This window comes from Panulirus ornatus, chromosome 53 (genome assembly GCF_036320965.1).
Source record: "Panulirus ornatus isolate Po-2019 chromosome 53, ASM3632096v1, whole genome shotgun sequence".
Lineage (NCBI taxonomy): Eukaryota > Metazoa > Arthropoda > Malacostraca > Decapoda > Palinuridae > Panulirus > Panulirus ornatus.
The window spans coordinates 18291702-18317379 of record NC_092276.1 but is presented as its reverse complement, the minus strand read 5'-3'; the positions used below and the strand labels follow the sequence as shown (position 1 = coordinate 18317379).

General features: G+C 41.9%; 1 protein-coding gene across 3 annotated transcripts in view; it reads right to left on the bottom strand.

Annotated features, from left to right (window-relative positions):
• Positions 1-2854: 2854 nt before the first annotated feature.
• LOC139765282 (uncharacterized) overlaps positions 2855-25678 on the bottom strand; it is a 152518-nt gene continuing 129694 nt past the window's right edge. Inside the window, exon 14 of one of the 3 annotated variants that reach the window (XM_071692649.1) lies at positions 2855-4230. In XM_071692649.1, the coding sequence (XP_071548750.1) occupies positions 2996-4230 (1235 nt within the window). In that variant the 3' untranslated portion in view covers positions 2855-2995. Of the gene's footprint in view, positions 4231-14287; positions 15362-25678 lie in introns of those variants that run through there. The other 2 variants (XM_071692652.1, XM_071692651.1) reach the window with 2 other exon arrangements.

Genomic DNA, 25678 nt, shown 5'->3' with positions numbered 1-25678 from the left:
CCTGCTGGTCCCTACACCTGCTGGTCCACACACTTATTGGTCCCTATACCTGCTGGTCCATACACTTCAGTTTATTTAGTGTGGTTAAGATTAGCTCATACACTGCTGTATCACCAGAATCTATGATATGTCAACCATCAAAATGTTCCTTTTCTGTTGTTGTTATATTATTGAATGTTTCTGTTACTGTGACAGATGGAGATAAAATCTGTCTTATTATTTTCATAGTAGTGAGCTATCCTTGGCAAGGTGTACGTGTATGTTGCTCGGCAATGTGTACGTGTACGGTCCTTACCAAGGTGAACACGTGTACGGTTCTTCATAAGGTGTACGTGATCAATAATGGCCAGTGACCTACCTTATAGTACCCTTGTTCCAACAGCGACAGTGTAATGTACAGCCTTGGCTGTGGCCACTAGGGAGAGTAGTGTTACAGTGTGGCCCGTCAGTGTTACGACGTGGTGACGCACAATGATCTGTGGTGACGCTGTGGCAACTGTGAACACGACGCAAGGGGCTGGGCTGGGTCAGTGCTGTGCCACTTGACAAGGCCTTGACGCACGCTGTGCTCCACGTACCCCACTCTACTACACTGGCCTAACACGCACTGTGGCCCACAGACTCAGTATAGGGCCATTCTACACTGGCCTGACAGTGTGGCCCCCCAGGCTCTGTATAGGGCCACTCTACACTCGCCTGACACACAGTGTGGCCCACAGTCTCAGTACACGGCCACTCTACACCGGTCTGACACAGTGTGGCACACACACGGAGAAAAGGGCCACTCTACACTGGCCTAACACACAGTGTGGCCCACAGTCTCAGTATCCGGCCACTCTATACTGGTCTGACACTCAGTATGGCCCATAGGCTCAGTACACGGCCATCACGACACTGGCCTGACACACAGTATGGCCCACAGGCTCAGTAAAAAGGACCATTCTACACTGGCCCCACACAATGTAGCCCACAGCCCCACTCCCTCTACCTGCCAGCTTACCATTATACACGTCAGCTTAGAACTTCTGTTGTTATGACAATTTCTAATCATTATGCAATAAATAAGTTTTCCTAAAGCTGGTTTCATTACCCGCTGTGCCTCAGCTCTCACATATTACCCTCGGTTTTCTATCCTATAATCAAGTTTTACTTACCTTCGAACCGTTTCATGAAACTTCCAGTTTAGTCGTAAGTTGCGGTACCTGTATATGTTCACCTCCACTGCCTTCTACTCCTGAGACTTAAGATCGAACCCTGACATTCATCCTGTTGTCTCTACGTGCAAGACAAGTGAAATACAGAGTCCTCACCCACCCCCACACACATGAGTCCTCATCCTCACCCACCCCCCCCACACACACGAGTCATCAGTCACAACGTCTCTGACACTCCTTCTGTATTATCACACGGAGGTCCTCCCTTCCACTGGGCCCAGCCACGCACAAGGTAGGTTAGGTAATGTCGCCTGGGCTGGGTCTACCTATGACCAAACGTGGGCCAAGTTCTACCCAGCAGGACTAATTGCTCTGGCTAGTTGGGCTCGGTCCAGCGACTGTGGTTAGTTACTACGTGTTGAATACCTTACCTTTATTTTTTGGTTGAGTTAACCCGGATGTGATCACACAAGGATTGGTCTAGCCCTGGGGTGAGGCACTGAGCGAGGCTACTGTAGTTACATTGTTTTCGTCTGACTGCATTTCATAACATCGAAAGTATTGTGGGAAGTTTGAGCAATGTCATTTCATGAAGTTCATTCAAAATTACCTTACATTACCTTTAGTTCACTGAGCTAGGTCTGAGTGGCTGAGTGAGATAATTACTTGAATCACATTTGGGTTTGAATACCGTAAGTGGCATTTTGAAATTCGTTTACTTGGGCAACATTTGGTTGTGCTAGCTATCTGGCCAGTATGATCAGCCTCTATTACCAGGACAAGATGAATATTTTGTCTAAGAATTAATGACATAACTCACTGAGCGACAGCTGGCTACGGGTAGGTGAGGAAACAGCTGGTGGAGTAGAGCAGACATACACACTCTGCCGGCCAGGCTTGTCAGGTGGTGACTGCCTCACCATCCCTCTCATGCATGAACGTCCTCAGTATAACATGAACTTCCTCAGTATAACATGAACGTCCTCAGTATAACATGAACTTCCTCAGTATAACATGAACGTCCTCAGTATAACATGAACGTCCTCAGTATAACAGGAACTTCCTCACTGTAACACGAACTTCCTCAGTGTAACATGAATCCTATTTATGATCAAATCTCTGAAAATGGCCTGTGTTCGGCTTGGTTATTTTCATATTAAAAAAAAAGGATCTACATTGGTCTACGTAACTGTGACTGAATACAAGGGTTCTAAGTAAATCAATATAGTACTTGGATTTAGCTTATATTTCCAACATATATTTATGCTGAAGACTCACCTGTGTAGACCGTCTCAGTAGTTAAATTACACACACACACACACACACACACGAAGGAAGGGTCTGCCCTTCGTAACTAGTGGTGACCAAATACTTGAGGAGCTGAGCTAGTTACTGTAGGATGATGTTTGCTTCAGGCAGTATTGTATGGTCAAAACTCCACATCATGTATCATCGGGTCATCCACTACGAACCGCTTCAAGTATTCACTGACAGTTAGGAGATACAGCGGCCTGGGTCTTCGTCCATCCCACGTCCAATGAGGACACTTTCCGTTGACGGTGTGTGTGATGTCATTCATATTAATCTTCAGTGGAAAAATAGCTTTTGAATGGTCGTGACCCACATCGGTAAGCCTGTTTATGATATCATTACGTACTCCGGATTTGAACAAGTGTTGTTATCAAGAAGGCAGACGCCCTCGGGGCGTGATGCTCACATTCCTGCCAGCTCTTCCCTAGTTTGTTTACGCTCCCGTGAGAGGAGAGTTGAGGGTGGAGGTAGCCAGGCAAACACAGCAGACACGGTCAGGCAAACACAGCAGACAGGGTCAGGCAAACACATCAGTGTGAGGAGTGAGACGGGAGGCAGGTCGTAGCTACGATGGGCGAGTGTGTATACTGATGCGTCTCCAGTTGTTGTGCTGACTGGAAGACGTCCAGGCATTCCTCACATGAATACAGTTCCAGGGTGTGCATGGAGGTGTGCTGGAGCAGGTCATCACAGGCCAGGTCTTGCCTGGGCTTACGTGTGCCTCCCGGGTCGTGCTGGGAACACTCTTGGATGACTATAGTCTGGTGGTCACTTATGTCATCTGGAAATGTGGAGGTGAAGCCTTCGTGTGTGGCCCGTGGTGGATCTTCAGGGTCGTCCTGCGGACCATCACGCCCACTGGGTGGATCGTCCAGCTCGCGTGACGAATGATCCTTACCTCTGGTAGTGTTGGATATCACTTTCTTGCCTTGGACGAATGAGCCAGGCTTGGGTAGCAAGGATTTGTCTGTCGTGGTCGCTGATGCTTGAGGCTGAGATGTAAGAGGTTCAGGTGAACACGAGGCGGCCACCTTGTGTTGCTGACGCGTGTGGATTTGTAAACCACATTTGGTCCTGAAGTGACAGCCACACACACTGCACGCGTGACCCACCTCCGGCTGTGACACTTGGTGGGTTTTCATGTGTGTCTTGAGGTTCCAGTTATTGTAGTGAGCTGCACCACACACGCCACAAAAGATATGTTTCTCGTTTAGGTGGATACATCTAATGTGTCGCTCCAGGTGTGGCTTGGCTTTGAAACTCTTTTTACAATGCTCGCAGGTAAATGGCCTCTCCCCAGTGTGGTACCGCTCATGGCGCTCCACCGTCGACTGGATGGCAAACCTTTTCTCACAGAAACGACACTGATACTCTCCGCTTCCCTGATGCCGGGCCTCGTGCTCCTTGTGGTTCGAGTGGCACTTGAACCGCTTGGGGCAGAACCTGCACTTGTATGGCATGTAGCCATGGTGGACCTTCTTGATGTGGAGTCTTAGTTTGGTGGTGTCGGGAGCTCTGTAGGAGCAGTAAGGGCACGGTCCACGACGGACACCATTGTGCCGCCACACCTTGTGATATCGAACCGCCTGTCTCTGGGTGAAGGTTTTGCCACACTCATCACAGGCGTAGGATGACTTACAGCTGCTGCCTTTCCTCCTGCCGTCGCTGGACACCTCCCGTTCATGGCTGACGACATCAGGAGTTCCACCCTGGCCTCCTGCTGGTGCAGGACGCCTGACCCCGGGCAACCCACGCCTCCCAGCCTCTGGAGAAGAATTAACCACATTAATACACACAACATCACTTCCATATCAGGCCATGTACACTGTGGAGGATATGGCTGACTCGAAGGTGAAAGATGTGGGTGACTAGGATGTGGAGGGTGTGGATGACTTGGATGTGAAGGACGTGGGTGACGGATGTGGAGGGTGTGGATGACTAGGATGTGGAGGACGTGGGTGACTAGGATGTGGAGGGTGTGGATGACTAGGATGTGGAGGGTGTGGATGACTTGGATGTGAAGGACGTGGGTGACGGATGTGGAGGGTGTGGATGACTAGGATGTGGATGACTCGCATGTGGATGACTAGGATGTGGAGGGTGTGGATAACTAGGATGTGGAGGATGTGGGTGTCCAGGAATGGTCCATGATCCAGCCTCCAGGTGCGTTATATGGGATATGAGGATGGGCAGTCCCCTCACTAGCGTCCCCACAAGGTACCTAAGGATGGGCAGTCCCCTCACTAGCGTCCCCACACGGTAACTAAGGATGGGCAGTCCCCTCACTAGCGTCCCCACAAGGTACCTAAGGATGGGCAGTCCCCTCACTAGCGTCCCCACAAGGCACCTAAGGATGGGCAGTTCCCTCACTAGCGTCCCCACAAGGCACCTAAGGATGGGCAGTCCCCTCACTAGCGTCCCCACAAGGCACCTAAGGATGGGCAGTCCCCTCTTCCTCACAGGAGTATATATGTTTGCCCTCCTGGTCGTGTGGATGGTTAACACGATGATTCTCCACAAATACGTGACTTAACTACTATAATTAACTTATATACTTCCTTGTTCTGTACGTTATCAGCGTGAGAACCTTACATGTAAACAGCAACTCAACCTGAATCTTTTAACAATTATAGGGTAAACATTCCAGGAAATAGTCCCAGTTTACACCTAGTTTACTTCTCGCTGTCCATGATGACAGTATCATTGTTGGAACACAAGTTGTGGCTACACTGTGTGTGAGGGAAGCTTGTCCCATCGTGGAACCTGAGGCGCCTCACTGTGGCGACACTTGGCCTCACACTGGCAGGAGGGAGCAACACATGCAGGCTGAGCACAGTCTCCTCCTGCTGCTGCTGCTGCTGCTACATAGCTCGTATAAAAACAAAGCCAATCTCCAGGAAGTTGTTCTATGAAATGTGTTTCTTTCTTTCTACTGAGGTACGATGGTTCTCAACACAGATCTGGCATATCATGGACCTCGATGGTCTTCAACCTCATCTTCCATAGCGGATTGGACCACCGTCTAGTAATGTACCACAGAATGCGACTCTTGCATCACACGAACGAGAAAATAAACTTCACTGAATGAAACACATTGCTTCCCTACCCCAGCGGAAATATCATCACCCCAGCAGGAGCTTCGTAGACACGTCAACTGGCCTGGCTGGTTAGGTTGTGCCCGGCTGCTCCAGACCTCGCTAAATAACGGTAATGTGTCAAGCTTGGATGGAGGCAGACATGACGCCTCCGTGTGAACACTGGTGTGAACGGTAAATCTAACAGTAATGTGGAGGAATCTAACAGTAATGTGGAGGAATCTAACTAATGTGGAGGAATCTAACAGTAATGTGGAGGAATCTAACTAATGTGGAGGAATCTAACAGTAATGTGGAGGAATCTAACAGTAATGTGGAGGAATCTAACTAATGTGGAGGAATCTAACAGTAATGTGGAGGAATCTAACAGTAATGTGGAGGAATCTAACTAATGTGGAGGAATCTAACAGTAATGTGGAGGAATCTAACAGTAATGTGGATCAATCTAACAGTAATGTGGATGAATCTAACAGTAATGTGGATGAATCTAACAGTAATGTGGATGAATCTAACAGTAATGTGGAGGAATCTAACTAATTTGGAGGAATCTAACAGTAATGTGGAGGAATCTAACAGTAATGTGGATCAATCTAACAGTAATGTGGAGGAATCTAACAGTAATGTGGATGAATCTAACAGTAATGTGGATGAATCTAACAGTGTGGATGAATCTAACAGTAATGTGGAGGAATCTAACAGTAATGTGGATGAATCTAACAGTAATGTGGAGGAATCTAACAGTAATGTGGAGGAATCTAACAGTGTGGATGAATCTAACAGTAATGTGGATGAATCTAACAGTAATGTGGAGGAATCTAACAGTGTGGATGAATCTAACAGTAATGTGGAGGAATCTAACAGTAATGTGGAGGAATCTAACAGTAATGTGGAGGAATCTAACTGTAATGTGGATGAATCTAACAGTAATGTGGAGGAATCTAACAGTAATGTGGAGGAATCTAACAGTGTGGATGAATCTAACAGTAATGTGGATGAATCTAACAGTAATGTGGAGGAATCTAACAGTAATGTGGATGAATCTAACAGTAATGTGGAGGAATCTAACAGTAATGTGGAGGAATCTAACAGTAATGTGGAGGAATCTAACAGTGTGGATGAATCTAACAGTAATGTGGAGGAATCTAACAGTAATGTGGAGGAATCTAACAGTATGGATGAATCTAACAGTAATGTGGAGGAATCTAACAGTAATGTGGAGGAATCTAACAGTAATGTGGAGGAATCTAACAGTAATGTGGATGAATCTAACAGTGTGGATGAATCTAACAGTGTGGATGAATCTAACAGTAATGTGGATGAATCTAACAGTAATGTGGAGGAATCTAACAGTAATGTGGATGAATCTAACAGTAATGTGGAGGAATCTAACAGTAATGTGGAGGAATCTAACAGTAATGTGGATGAATCTAACAGTAATGTGGAGGAATCTAACAGTAATGTGGAGATTGTATGAAAAACGCATAACCAAAAGCCCGTCTCTCTATGATAAGGTCAACTGGAAAGTTAAGATCTAACTGGAGCTAATCTAATTAGAAGAGGTAAAGATAGAGCAGTAAGATGGCTCTCTCTCTCTCTCTCTCTCTCTCTCTCTCTCTCTCTCTCTCTCTCTCTCTCTCTCTCTCTCTCTCTCTCTCACCTGACAACACCACCAAACAGGAGAAAGAATGGAAGAATATCAAGGTAGAACCAAAACATGAACAGAATCTTACCGAGAAGAATGAAAGGAAATATTTATTACATATTTTTTATACTTTCTTGCTACACTACACTACACTCTGCTGGTGTACACTACACTCTACACTCTTGGTGTACACTACATTTTACATTACAGTCTTCTACACTATTGTCGACAATTTGCTTCAATGCTGATCGGATTTATTTGGGAAAAAGTTCACCAAACAGAAAGATCCTTACAAGTCTGGCCAACATGAAAGTTAGGTCAATGTTTATATGGTACTCTATAGAGGCTTCCTGCAGAACTTTCTGGTGAGCTTCTGATTAAGATATTCTTTATCGTATTCTTGTTGCTGAAGGATTCAAGCAACATGGGAAGTAAAGTAAATCATTATCAAAAGGAAGAACTAAAAAGTTGTCTCAAGGGGACCTTAAAAATCCAGTTATTTTATGCCCTTTGCTGATTCTCCCACACGCAACGTCACTGAATCTTAATTACTAATACTAAGAACTTTAATATTGTCCCCTGGCAACTTTAAAGCCCATCCTATCATTAACCAAACAATTATCAGATAATTGTCAAAAAAATGTAAACATAAGAAGAGTGGTCTCTGACATACCAAGCAAAAGACCTTGATAAGCAAAATAGGAAAGCGGGTGTCTCTCAGTGTGAGGTTCGTCATAACCAAGACACAGAAGTGTTGTGCTGGACAGCCGCCAGATGGGAGCACCGGTGGTGTTCGTCGTCGTCTGTGAGGAGCAGCATTAAAAAAAAAAAAAAAAAAGGCAGGAGGAGGAGGAGGAGGAGGTCATCCGTATGTAGTATGTACATGCAAAAAAGAAACACACCCAGAGGATGTATTTCATGAATTCCCGTGGGAGAAAGAGAAGTAAGCATCTCATAGTGTTATATTCATGCATAAACCATGTCACATAATGGCAGTCAAGAGAAAATATTATGGCTGATAATAATCTAGTTGGCAGTGGTTCATCTATTAGTGCAATGTTATACAGTTCAAAAAAGATACTAATGAGTATTCCATGTAAACAGATATGTCACAAATTTCTTTTAAGTGTTACAGAGTAGATGAAATAAGCAAAGCAGTGTTTCACACTTACCTACCCGTTTCTGCAGTACATTATTCATAGGTGCCTCAGATGTACATATATGCACATGTACATATTAATACTTGTTTGCCTTCACCCATTCCCGGCGCTACCCCGCCCCACAAGAAACAACAAAGCTAACCCCTGCTTCAGCGAGGTTGTGTCAGGAAAACAGACAAAAAAGACCACATTCGTTCACAGTCTCTAGCTGCCATGTGTAATGCACCGAAACCACAGCTCCCTATCCATCTCCAGGCCCCACAGACCTTTTCATGGTTTACCCCAGATGTTTCACATGCCCTGGTTCACGACAATATGTGGTGTAAAGAAGGATGATTGAATAATAAATGACACGGTAAGAGTGAGGTGTTGCAGGCAGAGGAGCATGACAGAGTTATAAAAGGTGTGCTGAAATGTTCTGGACGTATGGAGGGAATGAGCAAGAAAAGGATGACTGGGATGGTATAAATGTCAAAAGTGGAGGGAATGAGGAAAAGGAGGAAGGATGGAATGAAAGACTGTTTGAAGACCTGGGGCTTGAACATGCAGGAGGGTACAAGTCATGCAAGGGACAGAACAAATTGGAGCAATGTAGCTCACAGGGGACAACATGCTGTCAATGGGATGAGCAAGGACATATGAAGCAGTAAGGGAAATCTATGGCAAGGTCTGTTGGACCTGATTGTGGAATTTGGTCTCTGGTTTCAATGCAATTTCTTGACCATCTCATTTGTCCTGCTTCAAATTGTTCCAGTTTGCTCTATCCCATGCATGCCTCACATCCTCCTGCATGTTCAGACCCTGAAAACACTCAAAGCAAATTTCACTCCGCCCTTTCCTCTCGTCCATGATTTCCCCCATCTCCTTTATCCCTTGACTTCTTACACATATACCCTCTTAGTCAGCCTCTCTTTGCTTATCCTCTCCAGTCTAAACCATTTCTGCACACCCCCTTCAGTTCTCTTTCATATACTCTTGTTACTAACACACTTATCACTTACCCTGTTGTTCCTTATTCAGTCCACCCTCCTCACACCACATACTGTCCTCAAGCAATACATTTACAATACACCAACCTTCTTCCATACTTTCTCATCTGTGGTCCATGCCTTGCATCCATGTAAAACTGTCGAGACTACTATACCATCAAACATACTCATTTCTTCCCTCAGTTTCCATAGTTCCATCCACTTCCAAGAATTCTAAACACTCCATTTCCTCCAGGTTCTCTCCATTCAAACTCACTCTGACTAGTGTATTTCACTCCATTGCTAAACTTAATGACCTTACTTATATACAAATCAACTCTTAGCTTTAACCTTTTTCTCACACTCTCTCAAACTCAAACACCAGTTTCTGCCATTTCTCACCTGAATTTGCCGCCAGATCTGTCTCATCACCAATTGATAACTGACTCACTTTCCAGACCTCCCCCAACCCCAGCAGACTGCAGCTTTGCCTCTCTACAAGACCTTTGCATTCACCTACCTTACCACCCCATCCACATACAGGTTAAACAGCCATAATGACGTCTCACAAGATGCAAAACACCTTTACCTGGTAGTAGAGAGTAGAGGAAGAGGCAACTGTGGTGGAATTAGGTAAGTGCATCAACAATTTTCATGCCAGGAATCTAATAAAAGTGGTTTGATTTCAATGCAAGAGTGGGTGATGTGGTAAATTGAGGATATAATTAGGGGTCAAGGAGTTCCCAATCTGAATGAAATGGTGAGCAGCTTGTAGATCTGTGTGATGTTACAGGATTGGTGATTGAGAATACCTGATTTAGAAATACAGGCATAAATAAGAGTACATGGATGAAGGAGTTAGAGAGGAATGAGCATTATTGGATTATGTATAATTGATAGGCATGCTTAAGAGAGACTTTTGGATGTAAATATACAAAAAGGGCAGCTGGTGGGATGTCTGATCACCGCCTGGTGAAGACGAGGGTGAAAGTTTATAAAAGTTTAAGGAAAAGGGGAAATGATGTGGTTGGGAAGAGGATGGTGAAAGTAAGTAAGCTTATAACAGAGGCTTGCATCAGAAGGTACTAGGAGTAATAGGGTGAGGAATGGTAATAGGTGATAATACACAAAACTAGGAGAGTGGACAAGGAATAGGACGTATCTAGAGGTTAGCAGTAGTTGCATGTGAGAAAGAGTAATGAGTAGTGTGATGAAGAAATCATGCTGTTGGTGAATGAGATACAGAGGTGTATGGGTGATATTTGAAAAGGATAGTCAATGATTGGGTGATGTAGAAGAGGAAGAAGCAGGAGGTCAAAAATAAAGGGCTGAGAAAGAGAGCAAATGAGATTAGGGGTGGAAGAGTTTTGGCAAGCTCCAGGGAGAATATGAAAATGTTTTGGGAGGAGGTGCATTGTGCGAGGAGCACAAGGGAACAAATGGAAGCATCAGTAAAGGAAGCAATGGGAAAGTGGTAATAGGCAAAAAAAGAGGTGAAGAGATGAAGTGAGTAATTTGATGGACTGATGAATGTCTTAGATCATAGGGAAGCAGAAGTGTATAATGCACCAAAACCATAGCCTTCTTCCCACAGCCAAGCACCACAGACAGATTTTCATGGTTTTACCTGACCAGTGTACATGTTTTGGTTCAGCCCATTGACACTGAATACTAAATCACTTCAATTTGTTCAATCCCATGCACACTTAACACCACCCAGCATGTTCAGACCCTGATCCCTCAGAGCATCTTTTACTTCATCCTTTCAATTCAGTCTCCCTCTTCTTGCCTCTGCCACTGCCAACATGTATAATGTACAATCTTAGTCAGACCATCCTTACTCCCATACTCTTCTTACTATTACACCTTTCGCTTACCACTCAGTCAACTCTCCTCACATCACATACTGTCCTCACTCAGTCAACTCTCCTCACATCACATACTGTCCTCACTCAGTCAACTCTCCTCACATCACATACTGTCCTTAAACATTTAATTTCCAACACATATACACAGTACTTTTTTATTTTTGTCCTATGCCTTGAATCCACACAGTATCATCAAACATTCCTTGGTGCAACACAGCCCTAAAAAGATCACTCTAATCCCTCTAATTGTCACCTCATTGCTCTTACTTTTATTATCTCAGAGTCATTTAAACTTTCCTGAACTCTACTTCATAAAACCTTACAATCCCATTCCCATTCACCAATGCAGATTTTGCGGTGCTAGGTTCATTGTTGATCTCTCTTACACAATTCACCTCGTGTTCCTCCACTCTCAAAGATTTTGATGACACTTTTGTCATAGCCCTTGACATCAAAGAATTTCACAGGATGTGGCATAGTCCTTTGCTTTCTAAACTCCATTTCTGCGCTTCTTCTTTATCTCTCTATTCTGTAATGCAGTTTTCTCTCTGACCATTGTATTGCAATAGTTGTTGATTGAGAAACTTCCTCTTCCTATCCTATCAACAGTGGTGTTACTCAGGAGTCTTGTTATGTTTCCTACTCTGTTCTGTCAATTGATGATCTCTCTTACTGTTCTAAGCCCATTCGATTTTACACCAACAATTTCACTTTTCACACCAGCGCACTTTCCCTTCCCTCTTTCTAATGCTAGTTTTCTTTCTTGTACTGAACTCATTTTCTCTCTCAGTTCACATCTGTGTAGTATCTCAGAATGTGGATGGAGTCATCTGGTTAAATTTGATTGTACCAAATTTCAGTTTCCCTCTATATCTCTAAGAGTTATTTGCTTCTCTATGTTCACAATGCACCCCTGTAATAAAAAAAAACATATTGGCCATCACTTTATCCTCCAGTCTGTCCTGGAAAACCCACATGATCAAGTTCACAAATTAGCTTTCCAAAAGCTGGGGGTGTTGTGTAGGTGTAACAATTGTTTTTCTCGTGAGCAGTTATATCTACATGCATTATTCACCCTACTATGGAGTCCTGTTCATACCTCTGGGGTGGTTCTCCCTTCACCTCTATATTAACCAGAGAGGATTCAAAAGCCTTTAGTCTCAATGATTCTCCAGGCACCACCTTTATTCATCCATCTCTTTTCTTATACAAAAAATTGTTACTCTCTTCCTGTTCTACAGGTACTATGCTTTCCATAGTTCATGTGTGGAGATGGGCCACTTAAGGACTGACTTTTATGATGCTCCATCTATCCTCAAACAGCTAAGCTGTTTCCTCCTTTTTGTTTTTCGTTCTTCATAACTTTTCTACCTTCAAATTTCAGGACCACAAACATTTGCAGATCACCAATTACTTTCTATTTTTTCTTAACTTTTTCTTTCACCCAAGATGATCCTTGCATGAGGGCAAGTTTTGTCCCAGCCATAACAATCTCTATAGAAACAAAAATATCTTTGCCTTAACAAACAAAAATATCTTTGCCTTAACAAACACTGGCCTCTCTTTCCTCACACTCCTCAATGCATCCAGGTTTCTTAGAGCCCTCACCCATCTTTTAGTTCACTTCAGCTCTCATGTTTCCATTCAATGCCATATCCACTCCTAGGTATCTAAAACACTCCATTTTCTCCAGGTTCTACCCATTCAAACTCATTCTAGCCAGTTTAATCTCTCCTCTGCTAAACTTAATGACCTCACTTTTATTCACATTAACTCGCAACTTTCTCCTCTTACACTCTCCCAAACTCACACACCAGCTTCTGCAGTATTTCACTCAAGTTTAACCACCTGAGGTCAGTCATCAGCAAACAACAATTAACTCACCTCCAACAGACTGCAAACCTGCACCTTCAAGGCCCTTTCATTCACCTCTGTCACAACCCCATCCATAAACAGATTTAACAGCCTTGGTAACATTGCGCACCCTTGTCATATGCCCTACCTTCACCAGGAACAACTCAATTCCCTTCTCTTCCTACTCACACACACACCTTACACTTGATAAACCTTGTTGCTTCACACAGCATTCCTCCCACACCTTATATTTGTAACACCTTTCACAAATCATCTCTTTCAACCCTCTTCTGTGCCCTCTCCAGATCAGTGACCACTATAAACAAATCCTTATCTCTACAGCTTCTGAAGCCACATAGTTCATCCCTAGTCTGATGCTATATGCATGCCACCACCCCCTCAATCACCTCTCCCATACAACTTGAGTACTCATAATTTAAACATTCACTTTTGTTCCTTTGCCTTTACACAATCCTCTGGCTCCTCTGCTTGAGCCATACAAACACTGAAAATCCAAACTAATCAATTAACAACATTGTTACCCCCCTTTCTTGAGAAATTTACCTGTACTTCCATTCACTCTAGTTGCTCTGCCGCACTTAAACTTATGCAAGGCTTTCACCACCCATGTTCTTTTCACCAAACTACTTGCTATGACTCTTGCTTTACATACCTCCATATTCCACAGATGCTACATCTGTTACCCTATCCTCTAACACATTTATCAGTCCTTCAAAATACTCACTTCATCTTTTCACTTCCTTGCCTGTTACCTATGCTTTTATGAACTCATTCATGATGCAGGATTACAGTTATAGGAACACTGGAGGACAGTAAGTAGTTCATTGGGAACAGCTCATTGCTTGTTTTTATGCTTGTGAATGTTTCCTGTAACTGAGGCAAGTTCTGAGAAAGCACGAAGGAACAGCATTTAGTGTATTGAAATGTCAGTGCTTCAAGGCATGTAATGGGAGCAAAGAAGTTTTTCTATCATGTTTGAATTTTTGATAGATTTACTCATGGATGATATAAGATAAATTACATTTGAGCTACATGATAATCTACACTGAATGATTATACAGTACCTTGCACAATGGCTGTAGTCAACATACTGTATGTAAAGAGATGCAGCAAATACATATCTAATGTTTATGATAAATTCTTATAAATGTTGACTTACAGCTGGGTCACTTCACAATAAAGTAGGGAGGTCTCAGAGGAGAGAGAGAGAAAAATTTGTTATCAAGTGATCTGTATTGATTTTCCTCCTCTACAGAAGACTGGAACGAACAATAAATTTAAAATACATAGACATATTTACATTAAAATAAACAATCAAGCATCATTTTCTGAGATGCTTTACACCAAATGTGGATAGACAATGATTTCATGCTCTCTGTCTGAGTGTGCAGTCAGCTGGTCTAGTGATTCACAAAGCTGGCCACAAGTAGTGCATGAGTACACTTCTATCATCTTCAGTTCCATAACATCTGGCTGTGGTTCCATTATATGTTCAATGGCTTCCTCTGATGGTAAGCCCAGTACTTCACCTATCTCATATTGCTGCTGATTCTCCTGATGTTGCTGATGGTGACCATCTCCATGTCGTAGGCGTATGTGAGCTGCCAGTCCTGCTCGTCCCCGGAATGTGCTGCCACAGTGCTCACAGACATTGCAGGATGTGGCAAGGGGCAAGTGTGTCTTCATGTGTGCCCGTAGATTCCAGTTATTGATATGGGATGAGCCACACACATCGCATACATATCGCTTATCTCGCAGATGAACGGCTCGATGATGTACTCTTAAGCGTTTCTTTTGCTTAAAGGTCATACCACACAATGAACAAACAAAAGGCCTATCAACAGCATGGATGCGACAATGTTCCCGTAATTCTGATGCCATCATGAAGGCCTTATTGCACTGGCTGCATACGAAGTTGCCAGAGTTTGTATGCCTTGCTACATGGGACCTGTACGTGGATCGAAACTTAAAAGAGGCACCACAAGATTCACAGACAAAAGGACGCAACTTTGAATGTGTGCGTAAATGCACTGATAACTTAGCCTTATCAGGGGCTCTGTAGTCACAATGAGGACAGGCTGCCTTCCGCTCACCGTCATGTACATAAATATTGTGGTACTGAAGACTAATCTTCTGTGTAAAAGTTTTGCCGCAGATACTGCAATGAAATCTCCTACCCCCTGTGGGGCGGCCCCTGCAGCGGTGGGTGTAGAACTGGTGCACGCTGGTAAACACCCGCCGGCAACATCGGCAACATACTTCCCCCAACTCTCCTTCTTCAGTGAGGTCTGGAACGAGAAACCCGACGTCGGATGAGTCGTGTATGAAGCAGCAGTCATTAATCTTATGGCTCAGTGCATAATGTATACATCTATAAACTTTACATGAGTGTGGCTTTACAAATATACTAAACATCCTTATCCATAATAGGCTGAGTCCAGGTATCTAAGCAAATTTCGAGCAAAACCACAAATTTACAGAACTCAATACTTATTGTCCATACTTTGTCATGGCTGTCAGTCTCTTTTCTTGTCTGCTAACCATACCTTAATAAAAATTCATAAGTTCAAGCCTTATACAGAGATTGACAATTACAAATCTATGTTGTGTAACATTTTTAAGTTTCAATTCTTCAAGGTAGGAAATTACTCAATTGACACAAAGTTTGGAAACAAAGTGAAATTTCTACAAATAAAGGTATGGTTTTGGCTTTTCCTTGGTTCATCTTTCTGTCTACCCATTTATGAATATAAGTGATAACACCAGCAAGGTAAGACTTCATTATTTACAATTAACCCAAGAACAATTTCCATGAAAGAATTTTGGTGTTACCCAAGACGTTTTTAAAGGCTCCAGTAGTCCAGGGCTACACTACTTCCAGTAGCAGAGAAATGTAGACTCCTTTGGAGAGAGAATTTCTTTGACAAGATTGTACTCCCAATGATACAGCCTCAATAAAGGTGACTTTTCACTTATGATGTAAGTTTGAGTAGGCAGAGTCCAGCAACTGATTGATCTGTATATACATAAACAATTCTTTTTAACTTTCTAAAATGGGAAACAGTCACGCGGGGAGTGCTCATCCTCCTCGAAGGCTCAGATTGGGGTGCCTAAATGTGTGTGGATGTAACCAAGATGTGAAAAAAGGAGAGATAGGTAGTATGTTTGAGGAAAGGAACCTGGATGTTTTGGCTCTGAGTGAAACGAAGCTCAAGGGTAAAGGGGAAGAGTGGTTTGGGAATGTCTTGGGAGTAAAGTCAGGGGTTAGTGAGAGGACAAGAGCGAGGGAAGGAGTAGCAGTACTGAAACAGGAGTTGTGGGAGTATGTGATAGAATGTAAGAAAGTAAATTCTCGATTAATATGGGTAAAACTGAAAGTTGATGGAGAGAGATGGGTGATTATTGGTGCATATGCACCTGGGCATGAGAAGAAAGATCATGAGAGGCAAGTGTTTTGGGAGCAGCTGAATGAGTGTGTTAGTGGTTTTGATGCACGAGACCGGGTTATAGTGATGGGTGATTTGAATGCAAAGGTGAGTAATGTGGCAGTTGAGGGAATAATTGGTATACATGGGGTGTTCAGTGTTGTAAATGGAAATGGTGAAGAGCTTGTAGATTTATGTGCTGAAAAAGGACTGATGATTGGGAATACCTGGTTTAAAAAGCGAGATATACATAAGTATACTTATGTAAGTAGGAGAGATGGCCAGAGAGCGTTATTGGATTACGTGTTAATTGACAAGCGCGCGAAAGAGAGACTTTTGGATGTTAATGTGCTGAGAGGTGCAACTGGAGGGATGTCTGATCATTATCTTGTAGAGGCTAAGGTGAAGATTTGTATGGGTTTTCAGAAAAGAAGAGTGAATGTTGGGGTGAAGAGGGTGGTGAGAGTAAATGAGCTTGGGAAGGAGACTTGTGTGAGGAAGTACCAGGAGAGACTGAGTACAGAATGGAAAAAGGTGAGAACAATGGAAGTAAGGGGAGTGGGGGAGGAATGGGATGTATTTAGGGAATCAGTGATGGATTGCGCAAAAGATGCTTGTGGCATGAGAAGAGTGGGAGGTGGGTTGATTAGAAAGGGTAGTGAGTGGTGGGATGAAGAAGTAAGAGTATTAGTGAAAGAGAAGAGAGAGGCATTTGGACGATTTTTGCAGGGAAAAAATGCAATTGAGTGGGAGATGTATAAAAGAAAGAGACAGGAGGTCAAGAGAAAGGTGCAAGAGGTGAAAAAAAGGGCAAATGAGAGTTGGGATGAGAGAGTATCATTAAATTTTAGGGAGAATAAAAAGATGTTCTGGAAGGAGGTAAATAAAGTGTGTAAGACAAGGGAGAAAATGGGAACTTCAGTGAAGGGCGCAAATGGGGAAGTGATAACAAGTAGTGGTGATGTGAGAAGGAGATGGAGTGAGTATTTTGAAGGTTTGTTGAATGTGTTTGATGATAGAGTGGCAGATATAGGGTGTTTTGGTCGAGGTGGTGTGCAAAGTGAGAGGGTTAGGGAAAATGATTTGGTAAACAGAGAAGAGGTAGTAAAAGCTTTGCAGAAGATGAAAGCCGGCAAGGCAGCAGGTTTGGATGGTATTGCAGTGGAATTTATTAAAAAAGGGGGTGACTGTATTGTTGACTGGTTGGTAAGGTTATTTAATGTATGTATGACTCATGGTGAGGTGCCTGAGGATTGGCGGAATGCGTGCATAGTGCCATTGTACAAAGGCAAAGGGGATAAGAGTGAGTGCTCAAATTACAGAGGTATAAGTTTGTTGAGTATTCCTGGTAAATTATATGAGAGGGTATTGATTGAGAGGGTGAAGGCATGTACAGAGCATCAGATTGGGGAAGAGCAGTGTGGTTTCAGAAGTGGTAGAGGATGTGTGGATCAGGTGTTTGCTTTGAAGAATGTATGTGAGAAATACTTAGAAAAGCAAATGGATTTGTATGTAGCATTTATGGATCTGGAGAAGGCATATGATAGAGTTGATAGAGATGCTCTGTGGAAGGTATTAAGAATATATGGTGTGGGAGGCAAGTTGTTAGAAGCAGTAAAAAGTTTTTATCGAGGATGTAAGGCATGTGTACGTGTAGGAAGAGAGGAAAGTGATTGGTTCTCAGTGAATGTAGGTTTGCGGCAGGGGTGTGTGATGTCTCCATGGTTGTTTAATTTGTTTATGGATGGGGTTGTTAGGGAGGTAAATGCAAGAGTTTTGGAAAGAGGGGCAAGTATGAAGTCTGTTGGGGATGAGAGAGCTTGGGAAGTGAGTCAGTTGTTGTTCGCTGATGATACAGCGCTGGTGGCTGATTCATGTGAGAAACTGCAGAAGCTGGTGACTGAGTTTGGTAAAGTGTGTGAAAGAAGAAAGTTAAGAGTAAATGTGAATAAGAGCAAGGTTATGAGGTACAGTAGGGTTGAGGGTCAAGTCAATTGGGAGGTGAGTTTGAATGGAGAAAAACTGGAGGAAGTGAAGTGTTTTAGATATCTGGGAGTGGATCTGGCAGCGGATGGAACCATGGAAGCGGAAGTGGATCATAGGGTGGGGGAGGGGGCGAAAATTCTGGGACCCTTGAAGAATGTGTGGAAGTCGAGAACATTATCTCGGAAAGCAAAAATGGGTATGTTTGAAGGAATAGTGGTTCCAACAATGTTGTATGGTTGCGAGGCGTGGGCTATGGATAGAGTTGTGTGCAGGAGGATGGATGTGCTGGAAATGAGATGTTTGAGGACAATGTGTGGTGTGAGGTGGTTTGATCGAGTAAGTAACGTAAGGGTAAGAGAGATGTGTGGAAATAAAAAGAGCGTGGTTGAGAGAGCAGAAGAGGGTGTTTTGAAATGGTTTGGTCACATGGAGAGAATGAGTGAGGAAAGATTGACCAAGAGGATATATGTGTCGGAGGTGGAGGGAACGAGGAGAAGAGGGAGACCAAATTGGAGGTGGAAAGATGGAGTGAAAAAGATTTTGTGTGATCGGAGCCTGAACATGCAGGAGGGTGAAAGGAGGGCAAGGAATAGAGTGAATTGGAGCGATGTGGTATACCGGGGTTGACGTGCTGTCAGTGGATTGAATCAAGGCATGTGAAGCGTCTGGGGTAAACCATGGAAAGCTGTGTAGGTATGTATATTTGCGTGTGTGGACGTATGTGTATACATGTGTATGGGGGTGGGTTGGGCCATTTCTTTCGTCTGTTTCCTTGCGCTACCTCGCAAACGCGGGAGGCAGCGACAAAGCAAAAAAAAAAAAAAAAAAAAAATTAAAAGGCAAACATTACGGTATCATCTGTTCAGAATACACTATCAGAAATGTAGCACATCTGCCTGCTAGATTCCATGTATCAAAGTAGTTATCAGTTTCACTAAATACGTTACTCTAACATTCATACTGAATTTCCTCCTCATACCGCACTACACAAGAATAATGCTGTATGATAAAGTTGAAATCAATATGAGAAACCACAGCATTACATAACTGCTTAAACTACACATATTTTATTTGTACACATACAACTATACTGTATGCTTCACTCTTGTGCACATAGTACAGATAAAATTTTGATATTACAAGTATACTGTATGCATCACTCTTGTGCACATATTACAGATAAAATTTTGATATTATGTGATAGGCACATATATGCACTGTAAAATGCTTGAAAATGAAAAATGTACAAAGTTCTAATGAATGTATACTTTGCTTTTTATGTATTTTCCTGCCTGAGGAAACTTTTATGGGGATCCCACAGCACTCTGGTAGCTTGCCACATCCTCCAAGCAGGACCGAAGGGCAACAAGTATGGTGATGTTTTATGTATGTCTGTGTGAGGTGAGATAGGGAGAACTGGTGAGTAAGAATTGTTCACTTCCTTTAGCATAAAAGTTCCAACTTGGGTGTAAAGGGTCTCCTTAACTGGTGAACTGTTATTTGTAATGTTGTACTTATGAGTGATATCCACAATGCAGATGAGAAAGAATTCCTCATACATGCCTAGGGAGTGTAGGTTCAGATGGGTACATATATAGAGAAGAGAGTTGAAGATTGGGTTGGGAACGCAATTCATTAGTAAGTGCTGAGTCATTATGAGGAGCTCGTGTCATGTTTGTTGAGAGTGGGGATCTGTAAGAAGAGTTTGCTGAAGTATGGAATTAGGATATGCTTTTAATTTCTACTTGGGCGTTGATGAGTGGTTATGATGTGGTTTGGGTGTGAGGGATATAATGCTATTACAAAGAACTGAATTTTGAGCATTTTGAGGTTGAGACAATATTGGAACTTGGCAAATGTTCTGAGTGCTCTATTTTGTGGTATGCAGCTTTGTGACATCAACTTTTAACTCAATGACTGGCTCAGGCAGTTGATTGCAAGCGTGCCATACGTGGTTAAGGGCACTTAAAAATTCTGGATGCTGTCAACAGAGGAGCAGTGAGTCACAAAGCAACTCAGACAATGTTTCTATATCCTTTGTTCATATTTTTTTTTAACTCAATCAGTAACCATCAAATGCCACTGGAGATAACACATCATTTTTGCACTGTCCAGGCAGGAAAAAAAATTGTAAACAGATAAAATATACAGGTAATATCAACAATATATATATAGATATATATGAATGATGAAACACATACTCATGGAAATCATAACATGTTTGCATATTAAGATGTGGTTTTCAGTGAATTACACATGACAGCTTAAGGCTGAGTGTGAATGAATGTGGCCTTTTATGTCTGTTTTCCTGGTGCTATCTCTCTAAAGTAGGGGGTAGTGATGCTGTTTCCTGTGGGATGGGGTAGCAACAGGAATGGATGAAAGCAAGCAAGTATGAATATGTTCATGTGTATATATGTATATGTCTGTGTATGTATATGTATGTAAATGTGTATATATTTTGATATGTAAATGTATGTATATGTGTGTGTATGGGCATTCATGTACATATATGTGTGTGTATATGAATGGATGGGCCATCCTTTGTCTATTTCCTGGTGCTTCCTCACTGATGTGGGAAATGCGATCAAGTATAATAAATATGATAAATGAATATTTCATTCTTGATTGTCATTTCCCATGTTAGCAAGGTAGCACCAAGAATCATGAAGAAAAGCACATATGCTCACATACACATAAATATATATACACGTATGCAAACACATTTACATATGTATTTACATATTCATTATACTTTGTCGCTGTCTCCCGCGTTAACGAGGTAGCACAAGGAAACAGACGAAAGAATGGCCCAACGCACCCACATACACACGTATATACATACATGTCCACACATGCACATATACATACCTATACATTTCAACGTATACATATATATATACATACACAGAAATATACATATATACACATGTACATAATTCATACTTGCTGCCTTTATTCATTCCCATTGCCACCCTGCCACACATGAAATGACAACCCCCTAACCCCGCATGCGCGTAAGGTAGCGCTAGGAAAAAACAACAAAGGCCACATTCGTTCACACTCAGTCTCTAGCAGTCATGTATAATGCACCAAAACCACAGCTCCCTTTCCACATCCAGTCCACACAAAACTTTCCATGGTTTACCCCAAACACTTCATATGCCCTGGTACAATCCATTGACAGCACGTCGATCCCGGTATACCACATTGTTCCAATTCACTCTATTCCTTGCATGCCTTTCATCCTCCTGCATGTTCAGGCCCTGATTGCTCAAAATCATTTTCACTCCATCCTTCCATCTCCCATTTGGTCTCCCACTTCTCGTTCCCTCCACCTCTGATGATCCTCTTTGTCAATCTTTCCTTACTCATTCTCTCCATGTGTCCAAACCATTTCAAAACACCTTCCTCTGCTCACTCAACCACACTCTTTTTATTACCACACATCTCTCTCACCCTTTCATTACTTACTCGATCAAACCACCTCACACCGCATATTGTCCTTGAACATCTAAAATAAATCTAACTATATATATTACTTCTATTTATGAAAATGGAGACAAAAGTGTGCCTTGAACTACTGCCCAATTAGCCTTAGTCAGTGTTTGGTAAAATGATGAAAAAAATAACACAAGATAAAACTCATGTTTCAAGATCATGAAATCTTATCAGACAACCAACACAGTGTCCACAACAGAAGATCCTGCCTGACAAATTTACTGAAATTTTTTTATGTTATTTATCAGAACTGGGATGAAAAAGTACCGTCTGATGTAGAACATTTAAATTTCCAAAAGGCTTTCAATTAATTACTTCACAAGAGACTTTTACATAAACTCAAAGCACACGGAATTGAACTCTGTACATGGATCAAAGACTGGCTTACTGGAAGAAAGCAGCATATAGAATTAAATGGCAAAACCTCAGATTGGCTTGATGTAACGAGTGGTGTGCCACAGAGGTCGGTCCTAGGCCCCATTCTTTTCATAATAAACATTAATGACCTCGAACTTGGTCTCGTACCTAAGATCTCCAAATTTGCTGAAGATACTAAACTAGGAGGTAAAGCTGTAAACAGGCAGGACTGCAAAATGATTCAAAGAGATCTCAACTTACTAGCAGAGTGGTCAGATAGATGGCAAATGAAGTTTAATATACACAAGTGTAAAGTTATGCACTTTGGAGACAAGAATATATGTTACAACCAGAAACTATTCAGAAACTCTCTAACTAAAGTAAATGAAGAAAGGGACCTTTGAGTTTTCATAAACAACAATCTGAAATATACTAAACAGTGTCAAGCAGCATGTAAAAAAGGCAACTGAATGTTAGGTTTCTTCGCCATGAACATTAAGTACAAGACACCCAAAGCAATTCTTGCACTATATAATTCTCTAGTAAGACCACACCTTGAATATACAGTCCAGTTTTGGGCCCCAAACTATAAAGAATATGAAAGATTTGAGCAAGTACAAAGACACATGACAAACTTGATCCCATCCCTTAGAAATCTGGCATATGAAGAGGATAAAACGATTGGATCTCTTCTCCCTTAAAAAAATCAGACTTTGCGGCAACTTAATCCAACTGTTCAAAATTCTGAACAAGTATGATAATGTAAATCACAAAAACACCTTTTTGAAATACAAGAAAATACAGTTACCAGGACAAGTGGAATAAAACTCAAAGCTAAAAGATGTGGTACAGACATGGGAAAAAGCCCCTTTTCTTATAGGTGTGTTGAGCACTGGAATAATTTACCATCAGACATAGTGAATGCTAAGACTATAGATAAATTCAAAAGTCATTTACTATAGGCAAATATTTCAAAAATACAGGTATACTCTGAGAAAAATGCCAGAAATAAATGGTATAAACGATAGCAGTAATGGGGACAGTAGAAGGCTAATGTAAAGCAGTGGGGAGTAGGTGATAGCTTAAAAAGCTGCTGAGCAGAATTAAATTTTCTTGTCAAGTTAAACTCACTTTTTTCTTACCAAACAACCCAGTCATGGGCCAATCAGGCCTCCTGTTTTCTGTCTTTCTCATGTAAACTCATGTAAACCACACGCTCCTTTTTTTAACACACATATCTTTTACCCTTTCATGACTTACTTGACCATGCCACCTCAAACCACACATTGTCCTCAAACATTTCATTTCCAACACATCCATCACCCTCTGCACAACCCTATCTATAGCCCATGCCTCACAACCACATAATATTGTTGGTACTACTAATACTTCAAAAACTAATCCTTCAAACATACCCATTCTTACCCACCACAATAATATTCTCTCTTTCACACATTCTTCAGCACTTCTAGAACTTTCACCCCCACCCTATGACTCATTTTGGCTTCCAAGGTTATATCCACTACCATGTCCACTCCCAGATATCTAAAACACTTCACTTCCTCCAGTTTTTCTCTATTCAGACTTACATCCTAACTAACTTGTCCCTCAACATATATACACATGTACATATTCACATTTGCTTGCCTTCATCCATTTCTGAGGATACCCCACCCCATAGGAAACAGCATCACTATCCCCAGCTTCAGCAAGGTAGCGCTAGGAAAACATACTAAAAAGACCATGTTCATTCACACTCAATCTCTAGCTGTCATGTGCAATGCAACAAAACCACAGCTCCCTATCCACACCCAGGCCCCACAGACCTTTCCATGGTTTACCCCAGATGCTTCACATGCCCTGATTCACTCCACTAACAGCATATTGACCCTGGTATACCATATTCCAATTCACTCTCTTCCTTGCCCGCCTTTCACCCTCCTGTATGCTAAGGCCCCGATTGCTCAAAATCTTTTCAACTCCATCCTTCCACCTCCAATTTGGTCTCCTGCTTCTCCTCATTCCCGCCACCTCTGACACATGTATCCTCTTTGACAAGCAGTCAGTGACCAGGGAAATACATTACCAGAGCTACCTGCCTGGTTATTGGGAGGGTCAGCGATGGTTGCATAGTGAGCCCGTACTTCAATAAGTGTCAAGTTCAAGTTGCACTCCTCTGACTCAGGCAGCTGTCTGTTCTTTCTGTCTCACCCACATGTGGGCTACTGGCATTCTGTCCACAAAGATACAATCTCTCCTTGACAACACTTAACTAACACAGGTCATTCTTCATAACTCAACATTTTCTTGTGGAGAGCATTATGTGCTAGCCCTGCCTTTTGGTAAATTGGTAGGAACAAGATAGAAATATTACTTATGAACATTTAGGTTGGAGCATTAGGTACAAACATAAGGTAGAAGCTGTAGGTAGCAACATTAGGCAGAAGCATTAGGCAGAGGTAGTCAGTAGGAACAATAGGTAGCAGCCTCTGCAAACGTTGTGCTAAACTTGCCCTCTGCCAGTGGCCTGTTAAGGGTGAGGCACTGAAGGCTAAGAAGCGGCACTGGAATTCACTAGTTATGGAGACCATTGCCATGGCCACTCCCTTGAGGGATTTCCAGAATGAAATAAATATCCATATATATATATATATATATATATATATATATATATATATATATATATATATATATTTTTTTTTGCTTTGTCGCTGTCTCCCGCGTTTGCGAGGTAGCGCAAGGAAACAGACGAAGAAATGGCCCAACCCACCCCCATACACATGTGTATACATACGTCCACACACGCAAAATATACATACCTACACAGCTTATATATATATATATATATATATATATATATATATATATATATATATATATATATATATTATTATTATTATTATTATTATTATTATTATTATTATTATCATTATTAATATTATTATTATTATTATTATTATTATTATCATTATTATTATTATTATTATTATTATTATTATTATTATTATTCATCCCTGGGGTTAGGGGATTAAGAATACTTCCCACGTATTCCCTGCGTGTCGTAGAAGGCGACTAAAAGGGAAGGGAGCGGGGGGCTGGAAATCCTCCCCTCTCGTCTTTTTTTTTTTTTAATTTTCCAAAAGAAGGAACAGAGGGGGCCAGGTGAGGATATTCCAAAAAAGGCCCAGTCCTCTGTTCTTTGCGCTACCTCGCTAACGCGGGAAATGGTGAATAGTTTAAAAGAAAGAACGAAAATATATATATATATATATATATATATATATATATATATATATATATATATATATATATATATATATATATATATATGGGAGG